At 45.2% G+C, this 21,951-nt stretch overlaps 1 protein-coding gene across 1 annotated transcript in view; it reads right to left on the bottom strand.

Moving 5' to 3' along the window:
- The window catches only part of LOC115118868 (ephrin-B1-like), a 180,244-nt gene extending 167,365 nt beyond the window's left edge, over positions 1-12,879 (bottom strand). Inside the window, exon 1 of the mRNA XM_065019884.1 lies at positions 11,850-12,879. Coding sequence (XP_064875956.1) covers positions 11,850-11,968 — 119 coding nt within the window. The 5' untranslated portion in view covers positions 11,969-12,879. The remainder of the gene's footprint in view (positions 1-11,849) is intronic.
- Positions 12,880-21,951: the final 9,072 nt, after the last annotated feature.

The raw sequence follows: 21,951 nt of genomic DNA, 5'->3' as shown, positions 1-21,951 counted from the left end.
AAGACCCATAGAGAAAGTGCAGAAGCCTTTTTCCTCAGGGCCAACAAAGCAGACATCCGTACCCTTCTGAGTGATAACCAAATGTCAGTTCAACGAGACCAGGTCAGAAAGAGGAGGCAGGTCATGGAACGTGTGATTGATGTAGTTAAAGTTATTGGTAAATGTGGGCTTAGCAGCAGAGGACACAGACACAAAGCTGCATATAACTTGGATAACATGGCCATCTGTAACGGATTTCCTCCTCTTCGTCTGAGGAGGAGTAAAGATCGGCCCAAAGCGCAGCTGAAAAAAAACACTGAAAAACAAAACAATAAACGATGACGTGAATTTTAAAAAACGAAACAGTACCGTGTGGCCCAAACACTCACACGGAAACAAACACCCACAAACCAAAAATGAAACCCAGGCTACCTAAGTATGATTCTCAATCAGGGACAACAATTGACAGCTGCCTCTGATTGAGAACCATACTAGGCCGAACTCAAAAACCAACATAGAAAAACAAACAGACTGCCCACCCCAACTCACGCCCTGACCATACTAAAACAAAGAATAAAATAACAGAACTATGGTCAGAACGTGACACCGTCAATCATGGCAAGTTTCTTGAGCTCATATTGTTGCTTAGCAAATATGATGTCTGCCTACAAGAGCATGTTAGTGATTGCATTGAGAAGAGCAAGAAGCAGATGGGAAGTAAAGGAAGAGGGTCCTTGGTAACTACGACGTCCAAAACAACAGCATATAAAGTCATTGAAGTCATCAGAATGTGGATTCAGCAGACAGTTGCTGTTGAAGCGAGAAAGACAGGGATGTTCTCAATACAACTGGACACAACACAGGATTGAACATCCAAAGACCAGTGTGCAGTAGTTCTGCGATATGTCACTGATGTTGTCCACGAGAGACTCATTGCGGTCATTGACTGGACATTACTTTGTGGACCTTGTGAAACAGACCCTTGAAGATGGACGTAGATATCAAACAGTGTGTTGGTAATGTGTTGGTAATGTGTTGGTAATGTGTTGGTAATGCAACAGACTAAGCAGCTAATATGCAGGGACAATACAGGGGCTTCTCTGCATCGCTCACAGGAGAGTCTCCTAACCAAGTACACATGTGGTGTTACTCACATGTCCTCAACCTTGTGCTAACTGACACCACTGGGTTTGTTGTGGCAAGTCAATCCCTTTTCTCACTACTGAATGACATTGCAGTGTTCGTTCGAGATTCCTACAAGCGCATGAAGCTATGGGAGGAAACCAGTGAGGACAGGAGACACAGACGGCTTGATGTAATTGGTGAAACATGCTGGTGGGCCAAAGACAATGCCTAAAGGAAAGTATTTGGAAGCTTTGCAAAGCCTGACCAGATGTGGTCATCTCTATGGAAAGAATTGAACAGGATGTGACCATAAAACCTGCCATCCGAAGCAGGACCCAAGGGGTACAAGGATGTTCTCCTAAAGTATGAAACCATAATTATAGCTGAGGTTTTTCTCAGGATTTTTGAGCAGACGTCCCCTCTCTCTAAATACTTGCAAACAAGTGGCATGGATATCGTAACAGCACAGCACTTGGTGGTGGGAACGGAGGATAAACTGAGAAAGTGTGCCCGAGACTTTGGGGGTGTGAAGAGGGCAGCAGACGACTTTGTTGATTGGGCCATTGTCATTCTGGAGGAGCAGCAGGACTGTGATGCCGAAGCTCAGACTGCTCTCCCAGAGAAGAGAGGGAAAAAAAGAAGAGAAAACCAGGTGCGTTGGCAGAAGACGAGCCCATTGCTAATGCAGACATGGATTACAAAATCAAGACCCACAATGTGGTACTGGACACTGTTGTTGAATGTATTCACTGCCGTTATGCAGCAGATGCAGTGCTGTGTGCAGATGTCTCCTGCATGAATCCAAAGCATTTTCCTGAGATCAAAGAAAAGGGCCTTCCAAAGACAGCCATGAAGGAGCTCAGCAAATGCTTACTGGAATTTGATGAACATGCCACTGTTGAGGCATTGCAGGCTGAACTGATCAGCCTTGCACAACAGTGGGAAAGCCTGAAACGGTCACCATTGGAGGAGTACAACACCGGGGCGCCGCCGCCAGTGATGAATCAGGGGAAGGCTTTGAGGATCCTGGTGAAAGTGTGGAGTTGGTGAGCAGAAGTTGTTCTACATGTAAAAACTGCCCAATATGCTGCTATCTCCTCCTGTCTCAGTACATTCTGCTCATGGATGCGTATCACATCATTGGTTTGGGCTAAAAGTTCCTCCTCACCCTATCCATCACTCTGGTGGCTTGTGAGAGGACCTTCTCCACCCTGAAATTCATGACGAACCGCCTAAGAACCTCCCTCACTCAAGAGAACCTTGAAGCGTTCCTTTTGATGGCAACAGAGGAGGAGATTATTATGGGACATGACAAAGATGACATCATTGACAAGATGGCAGAGAGCAGTGAGTTACTGCGCCACCTACTGGTTTACTAGTGGTAATTACTTCCTGGTTACTCTGAAGTAGCTATGCTATGACTCTTCCTTAACAGGCTGACAAGGGTGAAAGAACATTTGCTGTGCGTTAAAGCTTTTGTACAGAGGCATGTTTTTGTGACTTTCGTATTATACTTGCAGTTATGTAGCCAATGTTCAGTTTCATTGACTCAGTGTTTAGATGTGTTTATTTTTGTGCTGTTTGCTTTATGGACACCAGTGAGTGAACATTGTAATCTAAATTTTTTTTGTAGAGGAGTGCTTTTTGACTTTTGTATTATAATTACTTACATTGTTGTAGCTTATGTTCAAGTTCAGTGAATGTGTGAAGTTTTTAAAAATATTTTTGATATGCTTGATGCATGAATATAAAGATAATAATTTGAACATTTGAGCTAACTCTGTATATCTCATTGTCTTTTTAAAAAGTGTAGGCTAATAGTTTTGTATGTCTAGCCTTGTACATTTGAATGTGCTATGGTTGGTGTATTCCTAGTGAGTTTATGAGGGTGCTCCCATAGCCATAGCATACTTTGAAAACTCAGTGTTCAGATCCCGTAACTTGTTGGTCAGTCCCAAATGTTTGTATTTTGTCATGTGGATAACTTTCTTCCCAAATTAACATAGTGGCCAAATGTATAACTAGTTTGGTACCCGTTAGATCAACAAACAGGGTAGCCTACAAAATTAGCGGTCTGGTGGTTAGCGTGAAGAGGATGGCCTGGGATGGAGTCCAATTCCCGGCCTAAGTTATTGTTTCCGTCCGCCCCTGATGTGTGTGTTTTGGGGACCTTTAACAGAATGTGACTGGCAGAACAGAATGCATCCCGTAACATTTTAACATGGAAATAACTGTTCAGCCTACAGTAGCAGCAAATGTGTGGGGTTCAATGTAGGCCTACATTCCATGAGACTTTTGAAAAAATCATGCAGGGCTTGACATGAACCTATTTATCCCATTGTCCTTCAGACAAGGTGACTGAAAATGTTGTTGTGTTGTTTAAATGCCTTATTATTCCCATACCATTACTACAGAGAATCAGACAAATTATGCTACTCTCTGTCTATTGGCTACTTAGCTTATTCAAGCCTGTCTCAAAATACAACACTGCCACTTTAAGACAAGAAAAAGCTCTTTACCTGACTCGCTTTTCAAAGACGTCTAGAAATGTACACATTTTGTGCTCTTGTAGGAAGCAATCACTCCTCCATTGCTGGCCATAAATGATCTATAACTGGGCTAATAACTCAGTAACTAGCGAAGGATATGAACAAAATGTGGACAAGTGGCTACATGCAGCTCTTGCTTTGATCTCAAAACAAGCACATCTACACAAGACCACAGCTGTAAACACAGTCCAGTTCAAAGTGAATGGCACAGATCCATATATGGCAATGGAATATAGGCCTACTGCAGCTCTGATTGGTTAGGCCGCACCGGTCTGTGTGGGGTATGGACTGAGTCATGCATCTGTCTGTGTAGAGTATGGACTGAGTCATGTAGGCTGTCTGTGTGGAGTATGGACTGAGTCATGCATCTGTCTGTGTAGAGTATGGACTGAGTCATGTAGGCTGTCTGTGTGGAGTATGGACTGAGTCATGCATCTGTCTGTGTAGAGTATGGACTGAGTCATGTAGGCTGTCTGTGTAGAGTATGGACTGAGTCATGTAGGCTGTCTGTGTAGAGTATGGACTGAGTCATGTAGGCTGTCTGTGTGGAGTATGGACTGAGTCATGCATCTGTCTGTGTAGAGTATGGACTGAGTCATGTAGGCTGTCTGTGTAGAGTATGGACTGAGTCATGCATCTGTCTGTGTGAGTGTTTGAGTGAGTGAATGTAGGGCTGGCTGGTATAACGCATTTTACCATATACTGTATTTTACTATCTACCAGTATTGATGCACAGACCGGTATGGATTTGACTTTATCTTTTGTCTTTTGTTACCAAGTTGTGGCTAAAATAAATTGTGTTAGCTGCTAATGCTAATCGCTAGCTAGTTAGCGTACTGAGTCAGCACAAACGTAGCTAGCTAATACAGCCTAATACCAGTGCTGGTGTAGGCCTAAATCAGCATGTTATTTGAGCAACAGTATCTTCTAAATCAGAGAGGAATAGACTAAGCATGAATATGTTACTAGATGAAGAGAAAACCCTTAGTGGCACTCCAGTCTCCTTTTCACCTCATTTATCACCTGATTTACATATTGCTGCTCAATATGGCAACCAGATAATTTTTTAAATTTTATTTTACCAGGCAAGTCAGTTAAGAACACATTATTATTTTCAATGACGGCCTGGGAACAGTGGGTTAACTGCCTGTTCAGGGACAGAACGACAGATTTGTACCTTGTCAGCTCGGGGGTTTGAACTCGCAACCTTCCGGTTACTAGTCCAACGCTCTAACCACTAGGCTACTCTGCCGCCCCGGGGGGTAGCTACAGCTCAATATGACTACCAGAGAATGGGGTAGCTGCAGCTCAATATGACTACCAGAGAATGGGGTAGCTACAGCTCAATATGACTACCAGAGAATGGGGTAGCTGCAGCTCAATATGACTACCAGAGAATGGGGTAACTGCAGCTCAATATGACTACCAGAGAATGGTGTAGCTGCAGCTCAATATGACTACTAGAGAATGGGGTAGCTGCAACTCGATATGACTACCAGAGAATGGGGTAGCTGCAGCTCAATATGACTACCAAAGAATGGGGTCGCTGCAGCTCAATATGACTACCAGAGAATGGGGTAGCTGCAGCTCAATATGACTACCAGAGAATGGGGTAGCTGCAGCTCAATATGACTACCAGAGAATGGGGTAGCTGCAGCTCAATATGACTACCAGAGAACGGGGTAGCTGCAGCTCAATATGACTACTAGAGAACGGGGTAGTGGGTGTGGAAAGGAAAGCAGTGGGCGTGTGGAAAGGAAAGTAGTGGGCGTGTGGAAAGGAAAGTAGAGGGCGTGTGGAAAGGAAAGTAGAGGGCGTGTGGAAAGGAAAGTAGAGGGCGTGTGGAAAGGAAAGTAGAGGGCGTGTGGAAAGGAAAGTAGAGGGCGTGTGGAAAGGAAAGTAGAGGGCGTGTGGAAAGGAAAGTAGAGGGCGTGTGGAAAGGAAAGTAGAGGGCGTGTGGAAAGGAAAGTAGTGGGCGTGTGGAAAGGAAAGTAGAGGGCGTGTGGAAAGGAAAGTAGAGGGCGTGTGGAAAGGAAAGTAGTGGGCGTGTGGAAAGGAAAGTAGAGGGCGTGTGGAAAGGCGTAGGTGTGACAAAGCGCTCTGCTATAGGTTAGACGGTTTTGATTGAGCTGTGCTTTTTTTCCTCCTGTTTCTTACCAGGCAACTACCGTACACTAAGCTACCATACATTACATTGAGCTACCATACCACAACAGTTTGCACTTCTGTTATGAAGCCACAGGAAGTCACTGTTATTTTTACACAACAACGATTGTACATTTAGGATTAAAAGTACTGATGATGGGTGTACTGTTGCTTCATGCGTTATATGTGTGTGCTTCGTGTGACTCTCATCCTGATACTAGGTAGATGTTGCTGGACAGTAGTGCTGTCAAGCAGGACATTCATGCCCTCCCCATTGAGTAGACTGTATGTGCATGTATCAAGGTGACATCTAGATGGTTATCAATATTAGTTATTTCTTGTATAGGCTGCTATCCTACTTGAACTAAAAAAAATGGCCATATTAGCGTCCTCCTGAGTACCACCGTCAGGTGTCAGGTCAGCAGGCCTGTCCATACAACACAGGTGCACTAGAGGCCTTCTTATCGACTCGTCTTGCAGCCTAATCCGCCACGCAAAATGGTCTTGAGTGGCAACAAATCTGCACAATAGCTGATTCACTTTCCATACACCCCGTCCTTTCGACACACCCACTCGCCCGTACTCATCTCCATATTGGGTTGCTTTTCAACAGGAAAAGTACAAAAATCACTAGAGGACATCTTGAATGAAGCCAAAGATTATAGGGTCCCACTCCCCTGGGAAACACTGACCAACACTTTGGTTCTTACCCTGTCACAATAACGCCTCAATAGAGATTAGTAGGCTATTCTAATTCCTAATTCTATGAACGCCTCCCTGGCTTTTTCATTCGTTGTCATGTTAAACAACACTGTATTCAAAGTGGCCACTATTACCCACTGGGCACAGACTGGTTGAGTCAATGTTGTTTCCACGTCATTGTAATGAAATGATGTTGAACCAATATGGAGTAGATGTTGAATTGACGTCTGTGCCCAGTGGGTACATTCTAACTATCTAATTAGAATAATCATTCTATTTCCATGATTACAACAGTTCACCCAATTGTTTTGATCTAAATCCCAAGTCAAATCGTAATTGCAATATTTGGTTAAAAATAACGCCTAGATTTTCTGCCCATATCGTGAGGCCCTATGTGCCAGTGTGTAAATGATCTCAAATTAAATCAATTTCTGGTTGAAGTTGAATTGAACAGTGTCATGACGTTGGCCTGGGGGTAGGTTTATGACAGTCATAAATACCTCTTCCCCCCTTTTTCCTCTCTCTACCCTACTGATGTTACATTTGCAAATCCCCTTGGTTAACATAGAGATTCTGGGAACATTAGAAGGTGTGGGGAAATTAACTATATTCTGGTAATCCGACCAATTGAACACATGCAGTGGTACTTAATGAATATGATGTCAGTTCGGTTGTCATCTGAGACATTCTCATCAATGATAAGATGACATAAACTCTACAGTGGAGAGTCTACACATCAGAGTTATCGGATTCACATGGAATTGTTGTTCAATTTAAATGTTTGAATATGAAATGATTCGTGATGGGATGAAATGTGCTTTTAGCTTCTAAAATGTGAGATTTGGGTTTTCATAATGTAGGGCTCTGCTCAATCAGTGGCCCGCCCCTGTGAAGGGACATGGGCTATAAAACTTTTCAAACACGCCCTCCTCTCCCTTCCTATATAAAGCCTTGACGACAATATAACCTCCTTTTCCGAGGATGTGAGGACGACGGTCCGATGTCAGAATGGTTCAGATAATAACTACAGAACGAAGCCAACATCAGCGTGAGCTTTGGCTGCGAATGGTATGAACTTTGAACTCTTATTCACTACAGAAGTGATACCTCCTAGCCGTTGAGTTAGCAACAGCAGCTGCAAATGCAGGTTAGGAAGGAACAGAGTGAGTATCCCATCTACCACACAACAACGTTACTACAATGTATCTAATTGACCACCAGAGACATTCTTCAAAGGACAAAGGACTCGGTTTGGCAACACGGCCTTCCATCTACCACCAACCTACTGAAGCGCAGCTCAGAGTAAATATTTATTGCATTTTCCTTTTCCAAATGGGCGGTAATTTAGAATGCATAAGATACTGTATTTACAATGGCACAGCTTCGCCCTTTGTTCTTCCGTCTTCCCGCTCTTTCACTCAAACCCAGCCCTTTTCTTTTGTGTAACTAGCTGTCATATCTGTTGCGCCCGCTAGGGACGTTGTCCTTCATGACATAATTTGTAATCAAGTTATGATTTAATTATGTGTATGTGTAATTCTGTGTGATTAGTTAGGTATTTAGTAAATAAATAATTAAACCCAATTTTGCATTGCTGATTCAACTTGTTAGCCAGGGTTCGTGCAGATAACCAAGAATTTACAACTTTCAGATGAGACTGAATTAAGATGACGATTAATATTGACTGCAATTGATGTAAAATATTACTAGGTCTTTAAGAGTTTATTCGGAAGATAACAGCTCTATAAATATTATTTTGTGGTGCCCCGACTCTAGTTAATTACCTTTACATGATTAGCTCAATCAGGTAATATTAATTACGGATAAATTATTTTATAGACTAGCATGTCATATCACTTAATCCGGCATAGCCAAAGACACGACAACAGTATAAAACAATCAGAATGGAGAATGACCCATCGAAATCACTTAGAATGTATTTGTTGCCACCCAAGGATCAAAAACATAAAATACTGTCATATTGTAAAAAATATTGTGATATGATATTTTGGCCATATCGCCCAGTCCTAGGTTGTAATCTCATCGATCAACATCTCAGCCATTACCCAATTATCCACGCTCTCTCTCGCTCGCTCCATTGTAGAGCACTGAAGCCCACCCTGAAGTACTGAGATGTTTAATCCCAATGGAATCGGATGTATAAATAAAGGATATTATTTAAAAGCACCAGCTCACAGTCACCTAACACACACAACATAGGAAACCCTATTCCCTCCAATAGGGCTCTGGTCAAAAGTAGTGTACTATATAGGGAATAGGGTGTCATTTGGGATGCATACATATACATACACTGAACAAAAATATAAACACAACATGTAACGTGTTGCTCCCATGTTTCATGTGTTAAAATAAAATATCCTGGAATTTTTCCAAATGTTGTGCACAAATTTCTTTACATTCCTGTTAGTGAGCATTTCACTTTTGCCAAGATAATCTATCTTATCGATAAGCTGAATAAACAGCATGATCATTACACAGGTGCACCTTGTGCTGGGGACAATAAAAGGCCAATGTGTGCAATGTCACACAACACAATGCCACAGAGGTCTCAAGCTTTGAGGCATGCAATTGGCATGCGGAATGTCCACTAGAGCTGTTGCCCGAGAATTTAATGTTAATTTCTCTACCATCTACAATGTCATTATAGAGAATTTGGCAGTACGCCCAATCGGCCTCACAACTGAAGACCACGTATAACCACGCTAGGCCAGGACCTCCACATCTGGCTTCTTCACCTGTGGGATCGTCTGAGACCAGCCACCTGGACAGCTGATGGAACTGAGGACTATTTATGTCTGTAATAAAGCCCTTTTGTGGGGAAAACCCATTCTGATTGGCTGGGCCTGGCTCCCAAGTGGCCTCCCAGTCATATGAAATCCATAGATTATGTCCTAATTTATTTATTTAAATGGACTAATTTCCTTAGATGAACTGTAACAGTTTCCTGCTGCGCATCAGCTTGGCAATGATCACCCGAGCATTCAGCATACTCTGTCCATTCTCCATATTTATTCTATTAGCTGTAATCTACGGAGGTCAGCGGAGGGAAGACGGGACAGGGGAGGGGAGGGAGAGGATGGGAAAGGAACACCAGGAGTTTTGTTCTTCTGCCCTTGCCACTGACATATGGACCCTAGAGGTCAGACAGAGTAGAGGTCAGTCAGTGACACTGACCCCACAACAAAGACCAGACTTCACTGATCAGTTGACATTGGTGGTCACAAAATGCACACTGTTGTGCTGGTGCATTGCCAATCACAGTTAGTTAGGCCTAATTTATCATTCTGAATGTCATGAGTCTGCAGTTAAATCATGAACCTGGGATATTAACAATTAATACCTTGTGCCTTTACCAAATGCGGCAGAAATTGATTTCCATAAACGGGCCATGTGATGTGGGTGTAGAGAGAGAGACTCAGTCTAGTGTGAGTGATAAATGTTACCAGAACACATTATTATACTGCCAGTAGCCTCGATAAGGCTCTCTGAAACAATAATTAGGAAAGTGTGTGTGCTTGCAGCCCTAGCATGCTGCTCAGCGCGTGCACAGGCACGGCTTTCTCTGTCGCCAGGGAATGTTCAGAGTTCGAGACAAACTGGAGAGATGTTTTATTTCCTTGAGGGAGTTGAGCGAGCTGGGAGCTAGCCTACAGTACACCTAGACCCACCACCGTTCGCCGGTGGCTTTTCCTCTCATTCCACCATAAGGTGAGGTGTTAGAGAGGAAAATACAGCACACATTGGGCCTCTGTTATAGCTTAAATCAGGGGTCTTCAACTTTTTCTTGCCCAGGGACCCCCTCCCAGGCAAAACGGTGACCAAGGGACCACCATCATACGTTAGAAATTGCAGCAGGTAGCCTGGGAGGTTAGACCGTTGGACTAGTAACCGAAAGGTTGCAAGATCGAATCCCGAGCTGACAGAGTAAAAATCTGTCGTTCTGCCCCTGAACAAGGCAGTTAACCCACTGTTCCTAGGCCGTTATTGAGAATAAGATTTTTTTCTTAACTGACTTGTCTATTTAAATAAAGGTGAATGAAATGGCAATTTTAAAACGAATAGATTTGGATCGTTTTTCATTATTTTGACCTCCCCATTATGTCATTGGAAGAGGAAGTGTAAACTCTAAACATAGCCTATTAACTAGAAAGGTAACTCTAAACACACTTTCTCTAAATGCAGCTGTTTATCTGGTTAAACAAAGGTTAGGGTTACCTGCTGCACTGGTAGCCTATTTGCGGGTGCTTTTTCTGAACCTTTTTCAGAAACAATATCACATACGCCAGTGAGTGTAATGTGCTCAACATTAGGAGTTGAGAAGTAAAGTTGACATCATTAGAAAGAAGATATTCTCCTATTTTCAACTATCCGGTATATAATTCGAAATTCGTTTATGTTGTTTGCTAGCGATTTTCATTTAAAAACAAAATTTAATAAAAATGTATTTTTTCCACTTTAGAATTGTTCAAGAAAAATACATGGACCCCCTGCAGTACCCCTGGCTGAATACCACTTGCTTAAAGCTATAATCCTTGGTTATTACATCAATGTTTTGGATTTATAAACAGGGATGGAATTTATGTTTCTTTGGGCACTCGCCAGCTGGGCTAGTAGACTGTAATTTTTACTAGCCCGGGTCCTAAATCTGTGCCATGTAATATTTGCAACGACAAAATGTCACTAGCCAGGCTAGCATATTATCTTAATTTACATCCATGCTTAAAAATGAATGATTACCTATATACCCATTCATTCTTGAAGAATATAACTTCTAAATGCCTGATGAGCGTACCCCATCAGAACCGAAAATATAGCGTGAGTCTGATTTTCTACAATATTTGTAAACAAAGTAAACATAAACACTGTATAGACTCGAAACATGGTTAAAACTATAATGTTGATATAATGAACGGTCAGTTCTTACATCCATAGCTCTGTCTATTCATTTAAGAGTGTTTACATTTCTTACAATTCTCCCTCAGCTTTTTACCAAAACAGATACATTGGCTTTGCTATTGTTATCGATTAAAGGATTCTAGCTTTAAGGAATGTGCCAAATACACAATGCTATCCAAATAATATTGTAATACTGACTTCTGATAGTATTTCTGACACGTAGACTAGGTTTACATTCACCTCCAATCTCAAGACACAACTCTGGGTAAGAAAAATTGCCTACAGGCCAGTGCGCATCATGGGTGCCAACTTCATGTGTCATCATCATTGGAAAAGAGTGAATTTGAATACAGTTTTTTAAGTTACACTTCTCCACATACACAGCGAATTTATCAAGCTTGACACTCTGTTGAGTTTAAATAGGACACTTACTTGGCATTCTGAGTGCTCCACATTATAGTTTCCAGTAATTTGGCGTCAGAAGGTAACGTCGACCTAAATACGAAGATAAAGATCCAGAGGTAACACTTCAAGCACGCGACCCCAGTCATTCTCACAACCCGGAGATAGAGCGAGCGGAGGAGAGAGTCTGACCGGCCGTGCGCGTGGCAGGGGAGCAGCCGCTATCTATCGCTTTCTTCTGTGGCTCGTGTGTTTGTTAGTCGGGTGCATGTGAGGTCGATGTTAGATACATGTCCCTCTGTCCAGTATGTCTTCAGATCCTCGTTTAGACCCTGTCTTTGGTTGAACCGTTGAATCTTAATTCCGGTTTTGAGTGGTTCAGGGAGGGATGAAAGCCGATGTGATCGGTTGTTGACCTGTAGCTGAGAAACCGGGGAAGTTCCTTCTTCTCGTCTTTGTCCCTAATGTCACACCGACTCGGTTCCTCGTTAGATCAGGTAGCCTATGCCGAGGTCTCTTTGCAGCCTGGGCTATTATTGCGGTCAGAAGGGTAGCCTAACGGCAGATGTCTTTGTCAGATGAATATTATCACCCAGCAAAGCTCTCTCTCTCTACCCGTCGCTGTATTTCATATAATAGATGACAACACGTATCCATCATTTAGAACTCCATCAGCAGCACCCCTGACATAACACACTTTAACCGTCCCTTCTCCTCATTCCTTCATTCTCCTCTCTTCCCCAGAGCGGAGAAACTGCGGTGAGTCAACGTAGTAAATATTTCCTTTCCTTTCATCCGCTGCGCTCCCCCTCTCCTCTTCTCTATTCGTCCTAGAACATTTGAGAGGTCCGATTGAGCTGGAGCTGTATTCCTGCACGCACTGCCCAGATGCCTCCATGCAGCAGTAGACCGGTCAGTAGCTATGTCCTCTTTGTCCCTGAGTCTAGAGTTATTTATTGTGCAGTAGGCTAGTAGACGAAGGACGCACAGTTAGAAGAGGTCTAGTCTACCAAGGGCCAGGACTGCTCTCTTCCTCTGTCTCTCGTTCACTGCGTGGAGCCCGACGTCCCTGGGTTTGAGTCTCTCCTCCGGCTAAACAGTTGTACCGTAACCTGACGCCCGGGTGCGAAAGGGACAGCCCACCATGTCAGCCGCCGCAACCAATCAGATAGCTCGGTCCGAACTCCAGCAGCAGTGTGTGTGTTGGTCCGGTCCATTACCCCTGTCCATTGCTCTGATAGCCATTTACAACTTTTCCCCCTTAATAATTATACTGCTTGTGTGAACATCGCAAAAGGAAACTAATGCTAATGCAATGACTGGCCCATTAGAAATCACATAGGGAAACACCTACACCTACAGTTATTTTGACATCTTCAGGCTATTTCAAGCATGTTTTATACAAAACGAGTGGTGTGAATTGCTCCCCTGAATCTCATCACAATGTCAGACAATGAACTTCATGGGAACCTATTAAATCAATACATAATAGGGCAGGGTCACGTCCAAAGTATTCCCAGGCATTATAGAGAGAGATACACCCCTTCAAATGAGTGGATTTGGATATTTCAGCCACAAGCATTGCTGAGAAGTGTATCAAATTGAGCACGCAAATTCTACATGAACAGATACATGGTGCGACACCCAGACACTGAGGTTCTCTATCACATATTTACACTCAGCAAACACTGAAACAATGACCTCATCACTGCGAGACGTAGCCAAGGCATGAAGTCAGCAGTCCCACAGTGAATAAAACCAAAGATATTCTAGTTAATTGCTTTTCCTATTCCTCTCTGATAAGACCTATCCCATCTGTCACTGGCCAGTCTCAGAGGCCTGTGTAGGTTTATAGGTTTTTGTCTTACAGGTAACGATGCACTGTGCTGCTTGTTGCATCGGTGCTAGTGATCATATGTATTTGTGCTATATAAGATGTGTGGAAGAAAGTTGTTTCCTAATCATCATTCTCCTCAGGACTGGAGTAGACAGATTGCTTCAAGCAATTCAAGAGGTGCAGACAAAAATGACCTTAACATCAGAAAAAGTAGCCAGAGACACTCGCTCAAATGGAAAAAGTTTTGTTTATAAACTCTTACTACCTGGTTAAGACGGGCCGTTTAGACAATAACGGCCTTCACCAGGCAGACAATGAGCAGAGCCTCTCGGCATGTGGAGGGTCAAATGGTTAACCCCTCATTATCTAGAGGAGATAATTATGGGTAGGATGTGGCCTACTTGTGACTCACCCCTTCTAGCTGCAATCAATAGCACACACACATTAACAACTGGAGAGGAACACAAACACACACACACACACACACACACACACACACACACACACACACACAGTTGTTATCTTGAGGTTATGAGGCTCTGAAATTGTTGTTACAGTGATTCATGAAGCTTTGATTTCACCACAGCCACAATAAAAGTCAAATAAAACCACTTCCTGTTTAGAAGTCTGATTAATGCCGATGTCGCCCTCTCTCACAGCCTCACTTGTAATTTCTACAGGAATTATTCTTCTGATTTCACTGAGTCACCGTTACTATATTATCACCTGCAAAAGTAACCGATTCATAATTGCTGTAGGAAATGAGTCAGACAGCGTCCTCCTCTCTGATCTGATCTCACATCGATGTGTTTTACACAAACTAATGTCCCTCATTTGATGGCTTCATGGCCTGAAGGACTGCTTCCATTCTAGAGGAAGAATCTCTCACTCAGGATACTGTCTGTCGTTAGGTCCCTCAGGCTGTCTGCCTGTCGTTAGGTCCCTCAGGCTGTCTGCCTGTCGTTAGGTCCCTCAGGCTGTCTGCCTGTCGTTAGGTCCCTCAGGCTGTCTGCCTGTCGTTAGGTCCCTCAGGCTGTCTGCCTGTCGTTAGGTCCCTCAGGCTGTCTGCCTGTCGTTGGAGTCACTCAGGCTGTCTGCTGTCGTTAGGTCACTGTCTGCCTGTCGTTAGGTCCTCAGGCTGTCTGCCTGTCGTTAGGTCCCTCAGGCTGTCTGCCTGTCGTTAGGTCCCTCAGGCTGTCTGCCTGTCGTTAGGTCCCTCAGGCTGTCTGCCTGTCGTTAGGTCCCTCAGGCTGTCTGCCTGTCGTTAGGTCCCTCAGGCTGTCTGCGTGTCGTTAGGTCCCTCAGGCTGTCTGCCTGTCGTTAGGTCCCTCAGGCTGTCTGCCTGTCGTTAGGTCCCTCAGGCTGTCTGCCTGTCGTTAGGTCCCTCAGGCTGTCTGCCTGTCGTTAGGTCCCTCAGGCTGTCTGCCTGTCGTTAGGTCCCTCAGGCTGTCTGCCTGTCGTTAGGTCCCTCAGGCTGTCTGCCTGTCGTTAGGTCCCTCAGGCTGTCTGCCTGTCGTTAGGTCCCTCAGGCTCTCTGCCTGTCGTTAGGTTACTCAGATTTTAGATTGGAGTTAGTAAGTGAGAGAGAGCAAGATATTTAGGGGGGTGCAACGGGGTTGGAGTAAGAGAGGGAGGGGTTTCAGCGGAAGACAGAGGGGTGGATGGCTTTGGGAGGGACAAAAGTGTGTGTGTGAGAGAGAGAGACAGAGCGGTATCATAGATGTCTGAACCCACTTGCTCCCATCAGCTGTCAGGTCACAGTCCTGAGTCCCTGGATTAACGTGTCACTGTCACTGCCTGTCTCAGTGACGTCACGCCGGGACAGAAAAAAAAACACACACACACACACACACACACACACACACACACACACACACACTTTAAGGAGAGCACACACACCCAGGGACTAACTATAAATGTGAGGTTTTAATAAGAACCAGAGGTTTCAGGGGCTCTCTCCTCTCTCCTCCCCCTTTCTCTGTCTCTCTCTCTCTCTCCCCTCTGCCTGTCCCTCTCTCTGTCTCTGTCTCTCTCTCTCTCTCCCCTCCCCCTCTGTCTATCTCTCTCCTCCCCTCTCTCTCTCTCTCTCCTCCCCCTCTCCCTCCCTCTTTCCTCCCCCTGTCTCTCTCTCTCCCTCCCTCCCTCCTCCCACTCTCTCCCCCCCCCTCTCTCTCCATCTGCAGGATTTCTCTGGTCCATCTACATGCATCACCTCTAAAAACACCACAGAATTACTTTGTGCTTCTCTACCAGGGGTATAGCTTGGTGAATCGCTTGGTCTGTCTCTACCAGGGGTATAGCTTGGTGCGTTTATACCAGATGAATAGCTTGGTGTGTCTCTTCCAGGTGTATAGCTTGATGCGTCTATACCAGGGGTATAGCTTGGTGCGTTTATACCAGGTGAATAGCTTGGTGTGTCTCTACCAGGGGTATAGCTTGGTGCGTCTCTACCAGGAGTATAGCTTGATGCGTCTAGACCAGGGGTATAGCTTGGTGCGTCTAAACCAGGAGTATAGCTTGGTGCGTCTATACCAGGGGTATAGCTTGATGCGTCTAGACCAGGGGTATAGCTTGGTGCGTCTAGACCAGGAGAATAGCTTGGTGCGTCTATACCAGGGGTATAGCTTGGTGCGTCTAGACCAGGAGAATAGCTTGGTGCGTCTATACCAGGGGTATAGCTTGGTGCGTCTATACCAGGGGTATAGCTTGGTGCGTCTATACCAGGGGTATGGCTTGATGTGCCGTTACCAAGTTGTTACGTTCCCCAGTTTATGTATTGTAGTTTGTATATTTGCATGTGTTTATTTCAGGAAATGGCTTCCTGAAATCCCTCAAGCAGCTGATTGGTCGACTCCATGGCTAATTGGAGAGCTGACCCCGCCCCCTCGTCAAGACTCAGCTGTCTCCAATTACCCATTCAATCTGAAGCTATATAAAAGCCAGTGTTCTGTTCAGGGTAGAGAGATTTGCTGGGAGGTCATTGCAGAGATTTTGCTAGAGGTTGATTTTGCTGAGAGTTGGTATGTTTTGTGAGTTTGTTGCTCAGATAGAGCTTATTTGATGTCCTTTGTTTCTTAGTTTGTTTGTGAAATTGTTTAATATTCTGTTTCATTTGTTCCCAGGGGGAGAAGGGGAAGGCACCTAGGGAGTGCTTAGGCAAGAGGCCCGCGGGCATACATATACCCGTAGCATATTCGCTGTCTAGGCACACTAGGTAAGACCTGGGCGGACCACCCCCTGTATTTTGGTTAGGGCACCAGGTGGTGCTAAATTAGGTAAGTAGTGGGTAGGCAGGTAAGATAGGAGAGGGGGGGGCTTTGAGATTTACTTTCTTTGCTTTGGTTCTGTCCAGCCCCTTTTCCCCATATTACCGTGTAAAGGAATAAAGTCCTTGTAAACGGTACCACATTCTGTCTGTTGTCATTCTTACTTGCACCTACAGTCCATTCCTTTTTCTCTTCACGGAGAGTTTAGTTGTAGCAGGGTGTAGCAGGGTGTGCGTAACAAAGTGTATAACTTGGTGCGTCTAGACCAGTAGTATAGCTTGGTGCGTCTATACCAGGTGTATAGCTTGGTGCGTCTATACCAGGTGTATAGCTTGGTGCGTCTATACCAGGGTTATAGCTTGGTGTGTCTCTACCAGGGGTATAGCTTGGAGAATCGCTTGGAGTGTCTCTACCAGGTGTATAGCTTGGTGCGTCTATACCAGGTGTATAGCTTGGTGCGTCTATACCAGGGGTATGGCTTGGTGTGTCTCTACCAGGAGTATAGCTTGGTGCGTCTATACCAGGGGTACTGCTTGGTGTGTCTCTACCAGGGGTATGGCTTGGTGTGTCTCTACCAGGAGTATAGCTTGGTGCGTCTATACCAGGGGTACTGCTTGGTGTGTCTCTACCAGGGGTATAGCCTGGTATGTCTATACAAGGAGTATAGCTTGGTGCTTCTATACCAGGGGTATAGCTTGGTGTGTCTCTGCCAGGGGTATAGCTTGGTGTGTCTCTGCCAGGGGTATAGCTTGGTGTGTCTCTGCCAGGGGTATAGCTTGGTGTGTCTATACCAGGGGTATAGCTTGGCGTGTCTATACCAGGGGTATAGCTTGGCGTGTCTATACCAGGGGTATAGCTTGGCGTGTCTCTGCCAGGGGTATAGCTTGGTGCATCTAAACCAGGAGTAAAGCTTTGTGAATAGCTTGGTTTGTCTCTACCAGGGGTATAGCTTGGTTTGTCTATACCAGGGGTATAGCTTGGTGCGTCTCTACCAGGGGTATAGCTTGGTGCGTCTCTACCAGGGGTATAGCTTGGTGCGTCTCTACCAGGGGTATAGCTTGGTGCGTCTCTACCAGGGGTATAGCTTGGTGCGTCTCTACCAGGGGAATAGCTTGGTGTGTCTCTACCAGGGGAATAGCTTGGTGCGTCTCTACCAGGGGAATAGCTTGGTGCGTCTCTACCAGGGGTATAGCTTGGTGCGTCTATACCAGGGGTATAGCTTGGTGCGTCTCTACCAGGGGTATAGCCTGGTGCGTCTCTACCAGGGGTATAGCTTGGTGCGTCTATACCAGGGGTATAGCTTGGTGCGTCTATACCAGGGGTATAGCTTGGTGCGTCTATACCAGGGGTATAGCTTGGTGCGTCTATACCAGGGGTATAGCTTGGTGCGTCTATACCAGGGGTATAGCTTGGTGTGTCTCTACCAGGAGTATAGCTTGGTGTGTCTCTACCAGGAGTATAGCTTGGTGTGTCTCTACCAGGAGTATAGCTTGGTGTGTCTCTACCAGGAGTATAGCTTGGTGTGTCTCTACCAGGAGTATAGTTTGGTGAATAGCTTGGTGTGTCTATACCAGGGGTATAGCTTGGTGTGTCTCTACCAGGAGTATAGCTTGGTGTGTCTCTACCAGGAGTATAGCTTGGTGTGTCTCTACCAGGAGTATAGCTTGGTGTGTCTCTACCAGGAGTATAGCTTGGTGTGTCTACCTGGAGTATAGTTTGGTGAATAGCTTGGTGTGTCTATACCAGGGGTATAGCTTGGTGTGTCTCTACCAGGAGTATAGCTTGGTGTGTCTCTACCAGTAGTATAGCTTGGTGTGTCTCTACCAGGGGTATAGCCTGGTGTGTCTACCTGGAGTATAGTTTGGTGAATAGCTTGGTGTGTCTCTACCAGGGGTATAGCTTGGTGTGTCTCTACCAGGGGTATAGCCTGGTGTGTCTACCTGGAGTATAGTTTGGTGAATAGCTTGGTGCGTCTATACCAGGGGTATAGCCTGGTGTGTCTACCTGGAGTATAGCTTGGTGTGTCTCTACCAGGAGTATAGCTTGGTGTGTCTATACCAGGGGTATAGCCTGGTGTGTCTACCTGGAGTATAGCTTGGTGTGTCTCTACCAGGAGTATAGCTTGGTGTGTCTATACCAGGGGTATAGCCTGGTGTGTCTACCTGGAGTATAGTTTGGTGAATAGCTTGGTGTGTCTCTACCAGGGGTATAGCTTGGTGTGTCTCTACCAGGGGTATAGCTTGGTGTGTCTCTACCAGGGGTATAGCCTGGTGTGTCTACCTGGAGTATAGTTTGGTGAATAGCTTGGTGTGTCTATACCAGGGGTATAGCTTGGTGTGTCTCTACCAGGAGTATAGCTTGGTGTGTCTCTACCAGGAGTATAGCTTGGTGTGTCTACCTGGAGTATAGTTTGGTGAATAGCTTGGTGTGTCTATACCAGGGGTATAGCTTGGTGTGTCTCTACCAGGAGTATAGCTTGGTGTCTCTACCAGGGGTATAGACTGGTGTGTCTCTACCAGGAGTATAGCTTGGTGTGTCTCTACCAGGGGTATAGCTTGGTGTGTCTCTACCAGGGGTATAGCCTGGTGTGTCTACCTGGAGTATAGTTTGGTGAATAGCTTGGTGCGTCTATACCAGGGGTATAGCCTGGTGTGTCTACCTGGAGTATAGCTTGGTGTGTCTCTACCAGGAGTATAGCTTGGTGTGTCTATACCAGGGGTATAGCCTGGTGTGTCTACCTGGAGTATAGCTTGGTGTGTCTCTACCAGGAGTATAGCTTGGTGTGTCTATACCAGGGGTATAGCCTGGTGTGTCTACCTGGAGTATAGTTTGGTGAATAGCTTGGTGTGTCTATACCAGGGGTATAGCCTGGTGTGTCTATACCAGGGGTATAGCCTGGTGTGTCTACCTGGAGTATAGCTTGGTGTGTCTCTACCAGGAGTATAGCTTGGTGTGTCTATACCAGGGGTATAGCTTGGTGTGTCTATACCAGGAGTATAGCTTGGTGTGTCTCTACCAGGAGTATAGCTTGGTGTGTCTCTACCAGGAGTATAGCTTGGTGTGTCTATACCAGGGGTATAGCTTGGTGTGTCTATACCAGGGGTATAGCTTGGTGTGTCTATACCAGGGGTATAGCTTGGTGTGTCTATACCAGGGGTATAGCTTGGTGTGTCTCTACCAGGGGTATAGCTTGGTGTGTCTATACCAGGGGTATAGCCTGGTGTGTCTACCTGGAGTATAGTTTGGTGAATAGCTTGGTGTGTCTATACCAGGGGTATAGCCTGGTGTGTCTACCTGGAGTATAGTTTGGTGAATAGCTTGGTGTGTCTATACCAGGGGTATAGCCTGGTGTGTCTACCTGGAGTATAGTTTGGTGAATAGCTTGGTGTGTCTATACCAGGGGTATAGCCTGGTGTGTCTACCTGGAGTATAGTTTGGTGAATAGCTTGGTGTGTCTCTACCAGGGGTGGCGTGTCTACCTGGAGTATAGTGTCTCTACCTGGAGTATAGTTTGTGTCTCTACCAGGGGTATAGCCTGGTGTGTCTACCTGGAGTATAGTTTGGTGAATAGCTTGGTGTGTCTCTACCAGGGGTATAGCCTGGTGTGTCTACCTGGAGTATAGCTTGGTGTGTCTCTACCAGGGGTATAGCTTGGTGTGTCTCTACCAGGGGTATAGCCTGGTGTGTCTACCTGGAGTATAGTTTGGTGAATAGCTTGGTGCATCTATACCAGGGGTATAGCCTGGTGTGTCTACCTGGAGTATAGCTTGGTGTGTCTCTACCAGGAGTATAGCTTGGTGTGTCTATACCAGGGGTATAGCCTGGTGTGTCTACCTGGAGTATAGCTTGGTGTGTCTCTACCAGGAGTATAGCTTGGTGTGTCTATACCAGGGGTATAGCCTGGTGTGTCTACCTGGAGTATAGTTTGGTGAATAGCTTGGTGTGTCTATACCAGGGGTATAGCCTGGTGTGTCTATACCAGGGGTATAGCCTGGTGTGTCTACCTGGGTATAGTATAGCTATACCAGGGTGTGTCTCTACCAGGAGTATAGCTTGGTGTGTCTCTACCAGGGGTATAGCTTGGTGTGTCTCTACCAGGAGTATAGTTTGGTGAATAGCTTGGTGTGTCTATACCAGGGGTATAGCTTGGTGTGTCTATACCAGGGGTATAGCTTGGTGTGTCTATACCAGGGGTATAGCCTGGTGTGTCTACCTGGAGTATAGTTTGGTGAATAGCTTGGTGTGTCTATACCAGGGGTATAGCCTGGTGTGTCTACCTGGAGTATAGTTTGGTGAATAGCTTGGTGTGTCTATACCAGGGGTATAGCCTGGTGTGTCTACCTGGAGTATAGTTTGGTGAATAGCTTGGTGTGTCTCTACCAGGGTATAGCCTGGTGTGTCTACCTGGAGTATAGTTTGGTGAATAGCTTGGTGTGTCTCTACCAGGGGTATAGCCTGGTGTGTCTACCTGGAGTATAGTTTGGTGAATAGCTTGGTGTGTCTCTACCAGGGGTATAGCCTGGTGTGTCTACCTGGAGTATAGTTTGGTGAATAGCTTGGTGTGTCTCTACCAGGGGTATAGCCTGGTGTGTCTACCTGGAGTATAGTTTGGTGAATAGCTTGGTGTGTCTCTACCAGGGGTATAGCCTGGTGTGTCTACCTGGAGTATAGTTTGGTGAATAGCTTGGTGTGTCTCTACCAGGGGTATAGCCTGGTGTGTCTACCTGGAGTATAGTTTGGTGAATAGCTTGGTGTGTCTCTACCAGGGGTATAGCCTGGTGTGTCTACCTGGAGTATAGTTTGGTGAATAGCTTGGTGTGTCTCTACCAGGGGTATAGCCTGGTGTGTCTACCTGGAGTATAGTTTGGTGAATAGCTTGGTGCATCTATACCAGGTGTAACTACGCCATTCAATCCTGGACAGATTTGTTTGGTGGAAAATTCTCCAGGCCTTGAATATCTAAAACTAGATCAACCGTATGTAAATTATAATGACGTATATAACTAGATAGACAGTATGTAAATTATAT

The sequence above is a fragment of the Oncorhynchus nerka genome, linkage group LG6 (genome assembly GCF_034236695.1).
Source record: "Oncorhynchus nerka isolate Pitt River linkage group LG6, Oner_Uvic_2.0, whole genome shotgun sequence".
Classification (NCBI taxonomy): domain Eukaryota; kingdom Metazoa; phylum Chordata; class Actinopteri; order Salmoniformes; family Salmonidae; genus Oncorhynchus; species Oncorhynchus nerka.
Note: the sequence above shows the minus strand (reverse complement) of the source record. Positions and strands in the feature narration are given on the sequence as shown.